This window comes from Martes martes, assembly GCF_963455335.1.
Source record: "Martes martes genome assembly, chromosome: 10".
In the NCBI taxonomy this organism is placed as follows: Eukaryota; Metazoa; Chordata; class Mammalia; order Carnivora; family Mustelidae; genus Martes; species Martes martes.
In genome coordinates this window covers 110,575,886-110,587,634 of record NC_137898.1, presented here as the reverse complement: position 1 = coordinate 110,587,634, position 11,749 = coordinate 110,575,886, and the positions used below count along the sequence as shown (strand labels likewise).

The following is an 11,749-nucleotide window of genomic DNA, read 5'->3' as shown; positions in this document are numbered from 1 at the left end:
GAACAACGAAACGACATACCACCTCGCACCCATTAGAATGGCCGTCATCAAAGAGGAAAGCATTGGCAGAAATGCGGAGAAGAGAACCCTCGCGCACGGGGGCTGGCAGCGTACACTGGTGCCCTCATTATGGAAAACAGCATGGAGGTTCCTCAAAAATTCAAGAAGAAAAATCAGAAAAAATATGATCCAGCCCACCTACCTGTGGACACACGTATACCTGTGTGTATGCGTGTCTGTACACCCCGAGGAAATGCAGAGCAAAGAGGGACAAGACACGTGTGCTCCCGTGTTCACTGCAGCTCCCTCAGCACCACCCACAGCCGCTAAGACACGGGACGCCCAAGCGGCAGTGGGCGCACGACCAAGCTAACGAAGGGCACTAACGGGCTGCAGCGGAGGGTTATGCAGCCAGGAGAAACCAGACATTCTGCATTTGCAGTAACACGGCTGGATCTCCAGTGCATTATACTTAGTGATATAAACCAGAGAAAGACAAATATTGCATGGTATCACTTATATATGGAATCTATAAAAAAACAACAACCCTCAAACTCTTAGAAATAGAGAAGGAAAGTAGCTGCTGGGCGCTGGGGCCTGGGGAGTGGCCATGGAGGAGCAAACAGGGAGCTTTTATAAAACGGTACAAAATTTCAGCTCTAAGATGAAGTTCGAGGGTCTAATGTATCATGTGGTGACCACAGTTGCTAACACTGTATTACAGAACTGAAATGTGCTGAGAGAGAACTCACACATCCCACACACGGCCAAGAGGAATACGTGAGGTGCTGGATGGTTCTTAACTTGATGGGAGGAATCCTTCCACGACCTACTGTAGATCCACCCGTGGTGTCCACTTCAGTTATCTTAACAACTCTAGTCATCAATTTTAACACAACAAAGCTGGAAAAAAATGCAGTTATGATAGTTATTGACTATGCCCTGAGCAATGATACCAAAACAACTGAAGCAGAAACTATGGCCAAGAGAGTAATAATGGGAAAGTAAAGGTTTATGACAAAAGTGTTAAAGCAAAGTTAGATAGGATAATGTAAAATTAAATATCAAACCTAGTATCTTTATAAACAGAGTATGTTTTTAAGCCTCCATAACAAGATTTACAGAAATATCAACTGATCTTTTTACAAGAATGATAAAAACAAATTTTAAGCAAAAAATAAATTGAAAATTAACACACTACTTTATTCTAAGTAATTAAGTTAAACATTAAAAAAATAACAAAACAAGAAAACGAAAGTACTTACCTCATCTTCCAAATTTTGATGTCTTAAAGGTGAAATCAGAATTAAATTCACAGCCTTAATTAAATGCTTACAGGTTTTTAAAAAGACTTTATTTATTTGACAGAGAGAGAGAGAGATCACAAATAGAGAGAGGGAAGCAGGCTCCCTATTGAGCAGAGAGCCCAATGTGGGGCTTGATTCCAGGATCCTGGGATCATGACCTGAGCCAAAGGCAGAAGCTTAACCCACCGAGTGACCCAGGCGCCCCAAATGCTTACATAATTTTAAAAGGAAAAAAAGCCACTGCTTCTCAGCCTTTTGGCTAAGATCAAGTGTAAAAGGAAAAAAAGCCAGGTAACCATTCAACTTAAAAAATTAAACATGAAAAAGAACTCTCAGGAAAAGAGCAAACATTAAGAATAAATGGGCGCCTGGGTGGCTCAGTTGGTTAAGCGACTGCCTTCAGCTCAGGTCATGATCCCGGAATCCCGGGATCGAGTCCCGCCTCAGGCTCCCAGCTCCACGGGGAGTCTGCGTCACCCTCTGACCTTCTCCTCACTCATGCTCTCTCTCAAGTAAATAAAATCTAAAAAAAAAAAAGAAAAAAAGAATAAATGACAAATCAATCAGAAAAGTATAAAATTGTTAAATGTAACAGGTGATTTTGTCAGAAAATTAGTCTCTAAAGAGAACAACCAAGATTTAGGGGAAAAATATATGTAATTCAGAAAAAGGCTCAAAGCCTGACTGGACCAATCAGCCTAGAAGAAATTTTGAGGAAAAAAACACCTAAACTACTGCAGAAAAAGCCTGTCGGCTTCAATGATTTCATTTCAGGAATAGTCAGTTACCATTCTAAATAATCTGCTGCAGAATATGGAAATTAAAAAACCAGCACAGGGATCTAGTTGTGAAAATGCGTATGTTCCAGACATTGACCTAAATGCTCTGCATGCCTTGTCTTAACCATCAAGTGAATCCTCAAACAAGCACTATTTACTATTCCAATATTCAGATAAACTAGAAAGAGATGGTAAATTCCAAAATCAATGGGGAAAAAAAAAAACCTGGCATAAGCTTGAAACCAATCTCATTAGAAGTAAACATTTAAGTAAATGTTGACAAATCAAATTTATACTCAGACATCAGTAAGATTGCAAAGCACACAATATTAGTATTAATATAAAAACAAAATTCATGGATTTAAGAAAAATATTTTAACTGATGTTAGAAGAGCACCTAATTAAGTTGAACAGATATTCCTCATGTAAATTCTTCAAACACTACAAACAAAATGCAACATTGTACTTAACATTCTCATTAAAATGAGGAGTAAGACACAGAAGCCCACTTTGATCATTATTTGTTGTACCTGAAGTGCTCATCACCACAGTAAGAAATGAAATTAGAAAATTATTCAGAGAGGATACATACTTAAGTAAATAAAAACTAAGCATCAGGGAAACCATTAGCTCTAACAGAGCTCACTCAGTAAGTGGCTCAAATATAAAATAAAACCTAAAACAGATTTCCTACAGTCATTAACATGGTGTGTTGCTGGCACATCTTTAAAATGAGGATCAATGGTACAAACTTCCAGTTATAAAATAAGCAAGTCATGGAGATGAGGAGTACAGCAGAGGGAATACGGTTAACGATGCTTTAAGAACGTTGTTTGCTGGGGCGCCTGGGTGGCTCAGTGGGTTAAGCCTCTGCTTTCGGCTTGGGTCATGGTCCCGTGGTCCTGGGATCGAGCCCTGCGTCGGGCTCTCTGCTCAGCAGGGAGCCTGCTTCCCTTCCTCTCTCTCTGCCTGCCTCTCTGCCTACTTGTGATCTCTGTCAAATAAATAAAATCTTAAAAAAAAAAAAAAAAAAGAACGTTGTTTGCTGACAGACGGTGACTACCCTTATTGTGCTGAGCACCAAGTCCCGTGTAGAACTGTTGAACTGGTGGGTTGTATGCCTGAAACTAACATAACATTGTATGTTAATTATACTTCAATTAAAAAAAAAAAAGTCGACCACTGGAACAGATCCGTGTCCAGAAGCAAACTCACACAGACATAGTTTTTCAGTTCATGACAATGGTAACAGTGCAGTGTATTTGGGAAAGTCTTTCTCAAGAATGATGCTGGGTTAACTGGATGATCAATCAAAATACAAAAGGTTGAACACTAAGACTGCTAGAAGAAAAACATGATAAAACATCCAGACATCAGATGTCCACCTGAAATAGGACTTGTATCTAGAAGACAGAAAGAACAGATACGTATCAGTAAGTAAAAAGGCAGACAACTCAGCACAAAAATTGGCCAAAAGACACGAACAGATACTCCACAAAAGGAGACCTGTCCTCTAAATGGCCAAATGCATATGAAATGGTGTTCAGTTCTATCAGGAAGAACTAAAGTAAAACTGCACTATGATGCCGATAGACACGGCCAAAATGAAGAAAATGAAAATACCAAGTACTGACAATGATGTAGAACAGACGGAACTCTCCTTACACTGCTGATAGTGGTAGGGTTTGATAAAACCACTCTGGACAATGGAAAAATCTGAATAGGGTTGGAGATCTACAACCCTAAGAGCCAGCAACACTCCTGAATACATATCCAACTGAGAAGTATAATACATTCACCGTTCTATTTCTAATAGCCCCAAACTGACAATAAATGTCCATCGGTTATAAAATGGATTAGCTGTGGTATGATACAACATGGATAAACACAACAGAAAAATACATAGCATGGAAGAGGACAGCCGAATGACATGGGTGGATCTTGCAACGGGGAGCAAAACGTCATAGAAGACTATTCTGCATGAGTACAGTCATACTGTTAAAAAAAAAAAAACAAAAAAGCTAAAACTGTGGATGAAGTCAGGATAGTTACTACCCCGGGAGTTAGCGGCTACTAGAGGAAGCAGGAGGGGATTCTACGGTCCTGATAATGAGCTCGTCTCAATCTGGGTCATTAAGTGGATGTGTATATATGCCAATATAAAGTAATTCAAACTTTTGCAGTTAATGAAAATATTTATTCAAGCCTAACTGTAGTACAGTATCAAGTTGAGTTAAATAAACATTACGTGTATGATATGTAGTTCCTTAGGAATAGACCACCGCCAGATCACAGAAATTTTTAACAAGACATATTTCTGCAGTAAGGTTCAGCAAGTACGACGTGATTTCCACACTGAGAAATAGTAGGATGCACTTAAGTTTTTTAAAGGCCCAGTATAAAAAAAGCTGAGGGAAATGACCCTTTACCATATACACCTGTAGAAAAAATCCTTGATACACTGATATTTAATCAAACAGAAAGCACTTAAGAGAATATACTTTAATCTAGGCACAATCGGTCAGATATTAATGATAATTTCTGTTCTCATTTAAAGGTTTAAACCAGTTTTTCAACTTGACTGATGTGTGTGAGTCTGATACAGAGAAGGCACCTCTTTCATTCTCCTTAAGGACTTTTTGAGTAACTCTTTACAACCTCTTAGGGGGCACAGAGACAGTACACTATATCTAAGTACAGATATAGTTAACACAGCCCATTTTAGGAGAAACTAAATTAAAATATAAAACTATGATTTCTCTTTTTACATCTTTTGATGGACATGGCTTTCTAAAAGGATACCAGAAGATAATCCTCCACACAATCTTTAACATAGAATACAAGATTTAAATTAAATGTGCACTGGTCACTGTTATGTACTAAGTTCTATGAATTAGTGCAATTCTTCAAATCCCCAGTATATGGGAAAAAGTATACACATACCAAGACATCTCAACTACTACATGAACTTTGTATGGCTCAACAGTCTAAACATTTAAAGTTCTGTAAAAGATCTTTAAAGTTATAGACAAAAGATTAGAACACTCAAAAATGGTTTACAAAACTCTCTTTAAAACAAAGAGACCAGAATGACCAGGAGAAACACGTTAAAGTGTAAAATTTCAGGAATATAATCTTTACTGCAATTATAAGAAGGGGTAATATTCACTCTGGGAAAAGCCTAAATTGTTCACTTCTGATCGCTCCACCACCAACTGAGGTCGTCATCACCTTTGTACTACTCTGTGGCTGTCTTTAAATGTCTTGTATGACAGTTACTGAAGGCAATTTTATAAAGAAAAGCATCATTTCCCCCCCACACACACAAAATGAGAAACTACTCCAGACGAAAAAGCCTCAGGGATCACAAGAAGTCAAAAAACACAATGTAAGAACACTAGATTGATTTAACCTCTATTTCAACAAGATTTATACAATATTTACAATACGTAATTGTCAGAGCTATACAGTTTTGCAGACTGGCTTTACTTACATTTCTGCAAATGTTTTTTTCCAAAATAAAAAATATACCAGGTAAATCTATTTACAAACTAGGAAGCTGCTTCAGAAACAGCATGATTCAGATATAAAGTGAAATTTCAGTACAAGGAAAGTGCAGGTCATGCTTTTAGGTTCTGTCAGTATCTCATTCCCTACACTCATAGTTTAAGGGATACGAGTTTTAAACAGCTACTGTTCTTTTATGTTCAGAACGTTTACTCATCATAATGCAATGATAACAAAAATTTGTCCACATCCATTCCAGCTGGAAATGAACTGGGTAGCTTCTTTTTCTGTCAAAAAAAAGGGGGGGGGGGAGAAAAAGGAAAAGAAATAAAAAAAGAAAAGAAAGAAAAGAAAAAAAAAAAGAAAAAATAAACCTAAGTTAACATATTGAACTCAAACAAGGCCAAAAAACTTTTACTTAGAACCTCATATCAGGTTCTTCCTATACTACTAAAATTTCGCTATAATTTTTAGTTGGTTGGAATTTTAATTATACAGAGAAGTAGCAACACATTTTATAAATCCAAAGTTAATAAATTATACTTCAGTGGTACTTTAACATTAGTTCCTTTAAACAAATTCAGAGTTTGCGAATGCTGAGACAAGACAGGCCATGCTTTCTATGAGGGTGTCATTCTCACAAAACCACAGTAAGTCTCAGAAGCTTTCCTCACTACAAGTAACAGGTACTGTCCCGGCCCCAGGCGTCTTAGGAACACTACGTTTACTCCGTCCAGCCTCAGGTAAGAAGCGTGTGGTAGCCTCAGGTCAAGCGACGCAGCTGAGCCCCAGAGGCTCCGGGCTTAACCACGATCACAGAACCAACAAGCAGGAGATGCGGGGTTCAAACCCAGGTTTGCGTGGCATCAAAGCCACAGATCTTTCCCGGGTACTGGACTTGCCATAAGACATGTTAAACACCTTTCTTTCTATCCAGTTCACTTACTAAGTGGCTAAATAGGTTTAGGAAAAAATGGGTTTTGGTTTTCAAAGATATCCCTGCACTGCCTTCCTACAGACAACCATGCCCAAAGGAAAAAAACAGGTAAATTTAGCTTTTACACTGCTCCAACATATTAACGTCTCTAAGAGCCAATGGAGGAGATGGTAGGACACTGAAAAACCCCCAAGAGGTAGGAGTTGCAAAGTTGTTTTTTACATGGTAATTCCACACACAGCAGTGGCTTCCCAATCTTTCATGGCTTATGTCATTCTGCCCAAACACTTGGGTCCCACCACGACAGAAACAAAAACCTCCTTTCCCCAAGGCAATGCCTTTGCAATTGTTTTGCAAACGCTTCATTTCCCCTAGACAAATTGTGCGTACCACACTGGCTGAGACACATTGCTACGGAATAATTTTGTCAGTCAAGACTCAAAGCCGTCTTGACCGGAGTGTCCGGTCAGGTAGCTGCGACAAAAATGCTGAGATCTCTAACGTGAGCACTGAAGGAAGGGCAAACGTGTGGTTTTGAAATTAAGACTTTCAAACTTGCCTTAATTTTCTTCTTTTTCATTGGGAGTGATGAATTTGCAAGACTTTTATTGGAAGCCCGAGAGGTTCGTTCACGTTCATCTAATTCCTCCATTTTCCGCTTTTTTGTGGTGCTCCTGGAAGAGGCTCGGAACTGCTGGGTGTTGTCTTTGAGAGGAGTTGTCGAGGCGGTCCTGGAGATGGCCGCTCTGGAGAGGATCATGAGCGTGTGCGCAGCCATGCTGACACTGTTCTCGCTCCCGGTCTCACTGGCAGGGCTGCAGGCAGGCAGGTCTGGGGTGACAGGGGGGACCATCACCTTGGCTGTGCTACTAGGGGGGACCTTGATACCATCTCTTGGTTCTTCTTTAGGTCTGTCCCCCGCCCCTGCGCCAGGCGTCCGGGGCCCGGGCCCATCAGAGCTCTCGGGGAGCCTCGCTACGGGGCTGGGCCACTGGCCATCCGGCAACACGTCTGTGGTAGGTTTGCTCAGGGCATTCATCACAGAACTGGCACATTTAGTCTGTTCTTGTTTTGGATCCTTCACAGGTGCCCCTACTGACATGGCATTTTTACTATTTGAGGATGTGCTTTGTTTTTTGGTTAGTTCTTGCAGTGAAGCTATGGTTTTCTCATTCCGTACACCCCCATTTTGCTGTCCATTTGACAGTTTTGAAGTTTCTGGATTTTTCTGCCTTTCGACATCACTGCATAATTCATTCTCCTTATTAGCTGTCGCTTTATGGAAAGATTCAAGTACAATTTCTGTTGGTGAAGCTTTCTTTTCTAACTGGGTTTCTTTTATGGCAGTATGTCGGCTATTGGCAGTTTCTGATTTGGATAAAATCTTAGGCAAAGGAAGCTTCTCTCTCTCTCTTTTGAGAGCATTATTAGAAGGAGGTTTTAAGGTGGAGGACACAAGGGGTGACTCAAGATTAGGAAATGAAATGTCATTCCTTTCTTTGTTTTGGGACACCACCTTATGGTTCGTGCCCTGTGTATTTGCCACAGGAGAAGTGATGCTATCAAAACACAGCACCCGTCTGTGGCTCTCAAACGGTTTGCTAGTTGGAACTATGCTCTCTAATGAGAAGGGAACTGTGATTTCTTCTAATTTTTTCCCAAGATCTGTGGCCATATTCTTGTCAGACACTTCAGTTCTGCAAAATAAAGAAATACATTTTAAGCAACATAAAAAAATCCTTGTCAGACACTTTAGTTTTGCAAATATATAAGTAAATATTTTTGGCAACATAAAGACATCCTGTTTATTTTTCAACTAAGCATTCAAAGAGTCCATGATGAAAACTACTTTTATGCTTACCTTTGTGCATGACATCCAACTAAATGACTAGATGAATCCACCAAATTATTTACCTGCTTTCCTGGAATTATAAATGAAATAATTAGAAAAGAAAAACACTCCAAGAGAAAGGGTACATTACTCTGAATGAAAATGGAACAAGCCAAGTATCACACACACCATGAGAAAAATTTTACATGACAACTAATGTACAAACGAAGTACTCTCACCTGCTGGGCTTAAAAAAGCAACTTCTAATTATTACTTTTTTTTTTTTTTAAGATTTTATTTATTTGACAGAGATCACAAGTAGGCAGAGAGGCAGGCAGAGAGAGAGGAAGGGAAGCAGGCTCCCTGCTGAGCAGAGAGCCCGATGCGGGGCTCGATCCCAGGACCCTGAGATCATGACCTAAGCCGAAGGCAGAGGCTTAACCCACTGAGCCACCCAGGCGCCCCTAATTATTACTTTTTAAGATTTTATTTATTTGAGAGAGAGAAAGCACAAGCAGGGGGAGCAGGAGAGGGAGAAGCAGGCTCCCCACTTCTTAGGTCCAGAAAGCTAAAGAAAGTAATATATTATGCCTCTTTTGAAATCGTGCCCATTTGATCATCATGTCTGCATGCCTACGTCAGGAAAAGCACCAGCTCTGGAGTTTTAATAGCCGTATTTTAATTTCTAGGGACTTAATTTCTGCGGGAGAGCAGCAAGATAACCAAGCTGGCACAGGTGAGATTGTGCAGGACCTCGTGCATTATGCAAAAAGTTTCAGAGAGCACCCTTAAGACTTTTAAATAGGGAAGAGGCAAAACAGACTTGTGCTTTAGAAAGTCACTCTGGCAGTAGAGTAGAAGGCGGACGAGAGAAGAAAGAAAACTGCCACCCGAAATCCTCCTCAGGCAGCCGCAAATACTCCAGGTAAGAGACAAAGGCCTTGGAGACAGCCATGGGCATTCACACGGATAGGAAGGGTCAAGGAGGACTGAACGGGAACATTAACCAAGGGGGAGAAAAGCAGGCTGAGGAGGTCTTTGAGGAAGAAGTGAGACTGAGACGTGTAGAATGTGAAGGTCTAGAGTTGGGCAGAGTCACGAAGGCAGGAGGGCGTAACTCAGTGGTGGGTCCAGAAACCACCACGATGTCAAGTGCCAGAGGGAGGTAAGGTCAGAACGGAGCCACTGATGATCTCAGAGCCACTGATGATCTCAGTTTAAAGAGTTTTAGTGGAAACATGAGGAAAGACAATAATGTGGATGAAGAAAGAATGGGAAACAGGAGAAGGTGGGGATGGAGGGCTGGCAGGCGAGACAAACCCCAGGAACTGTACAGAGACAGAAGGATCCAAACAAGACAAAGGCAGGCTACAGAGAAGACAAGATGCAGGCAGACCGGAGAAGATGCAGGAATTAACCGGAGAAAGGAGGAGAGCATCAGTCCCGTAAGACAGACAGGAACGGGAGGAAGCAGAACAAGGACACACCAAGTGGGAGCGACGGTAGAACACGGAGTGCACTACTTACTGCTCCGGTGGGAGAGAAGATCACCGGCCCAGAGTGAGGACGGTGGGGACCGCGTAGGTAGGAGAAGAGCTGCGGGAGTGCGGAAGAGTTTGAAGGGGGAAAGGGAAAGACAGACAGGAAGACACCGGAAATGACTGCTAAGCGGCAGTGAGAGGGAGACAGTTGAGTGGTAGTGAAGAGCCACACTTCCAAAGCAATGCTGAGAAGCCCAGGTACAAAGGCAGAGGGTGATGTCTGGACAGATCCGGGGCCAGAAGGCACCTCCTACTGAAGAATGTGCAGCTGAAGGTGTTTCAGAGTCCTGGGAAGAGCGGGTGCGGTGGTGGGTTGTGGCTCTAGCCTGGTGGGGGAAGGAAGGGAATCCAGGAGGGAGACAGAGGTTCAGGGCAAAGAGGAGCCTGCACTGGCTGAAGAGAGTCACTGTATAGGAATCCAGAGTATTCGGAGATAGGTTACCGGCCTCTACAACCACACGGGGCTAGTAAGAAGGGAAGGATTTAAAGGTGAAGCTATAGGAGAGGTTAGGTGACATCAAGATCAAGACTCAGAAATGGAAAGTGTCCAAGAATGCTGAGGGCTGGGGGGTGGGTAGGTTGACGACGTGGGCATTTTGTCATCCACCAAGATGGAGAAGTCGGAGGCAGAAGTCTGATGCAACCTCTCAACGAAAATCTGCTGCTATTTCATAAGTAGTGTCTTTTGTTGAAAAGAAACCTTTAATTTTGGAGCAGTCATGCTTTTTTTTTAAGATTTTATTTATTTGACAGACAAAGATCACAAGTAGGCAGAGAGGCAGGCAGAGAGAGAGGAGGAAGCAGGTTCCCTGCCGAGCAGAGAGCCCAATGCGGGGTTCGATCCCAGGATACTGGGATCATGACCTGAGCCGAAGGCAGAGGCTTTAACCCACTGAGCCACCCAGGCGCCCCTGGAGCAGTCATGCTCTTAACTTTTTCCACATGTAATTATGTACTTTTTTCATTTTTTCTAAAGCAATCCTTTTATCCTTGTGTCACCAAGACATTCTCTTACATTTCTTTTACTGTTTAACTGTATTGCTTTATACTTTTATGTCTTTAATCATCTTGGAGTTCACCTTTGTGTATGGTATGAGGAACGTATCTAATTTTTTCCTTATAAATATATAATAGCCAATAAATTTATTAAACGATCCTTCCCCTCCTCTGTGACTTCTGATGCTATATCCACCACATTCAAGTTCTCATAAGTACATGGTCTCTGAACTCTTTTTTGCTCCATTCGCCTTTTAGCTTAGATTACTTAAAAAAAGAAAAAAAAAGAAAAAAAAAAAAGAAAAAAAGCTTGAAGCAAAGGTTAGAAATCACCTGTTAGGAACGGAACAGGTATTCAGAAAAATACTGTGGTGCTGCCGGAAACAAATGAGTATATAGATATTAATGAACTTAAAAATGTACCTGTACAAGGCTTGTTCCTTAGTCCCTGAGTCTTCTGCGATTTTGGAGGGATGGGGATTTGAGGGATACTTCTACTGCATACGGGTGCTGCCAAAGGCATATGAAGGAGCTGGAAGAGAAGCAGCCATGAGTGATACTATGTTTGAAAAGCATCACTGCACCATTTTCAGTTCAGAAATCTTACCTGCTGAGGAGGAGCAGAAAAGGTATTTCCATTCTGTCCAACCACCGATACAGGGATCATTCCCACCATTCCTTGGAGTACAGGTTGGACAGGAGAAGCAATTATGATGGCAGATCCTTAAAAAAAATTCTCAATAAGATTCTCTCTCAAACAAAAGACTCCAAAGTAACTACTAATTTATTTAAATAAATTCCTAAAATTACAATCCCCTTACCTTAGAATCTACTGTCCTTAAAAACAAGAG

General features: G+C 41.2%; 1 protein-coding gene across 1 annotated transcript in view; it reads right to left on the bottom strand.

Moving 5' to 3' along the window:
- Nucleotides 1-4,265: 4,265 nt before the first annotated feature.
- The window catches only part of NPAT (nuclear protein, coactivator of histone transcription), a 51,786-nt gene continuing 44,302 nt past the window's right edge, over nt 4,266-11,749 (bottom strand). Inside the window, exons 14-18 of the mRNA XM_080814935.1 lie at nt 11,506-11,621; nt 11,322-11,430; nt 8,392-8,452; nt 7,090-8,227; nt 4,266-5,880 (exon numbers count right to left, since the gene is read on the bottom strand). Of these exons, the coding sequence (XP_080671061.1) occupies nt 5,803-5,880; nt 7,090-8,227; nt 8,392-8,452; nt 11,322-11,430; nt 11,506-11,621 (1,502 nt within the window). The 3' untranslated portion in view covers nt 4,266-5,802. The remainder of the gene's footprint in view (nt 5,881-7,089; nt 8,228-8,391; nt 8,453-11,321; nt 11,431-11,505; nt 11,622-11,749) is intronic.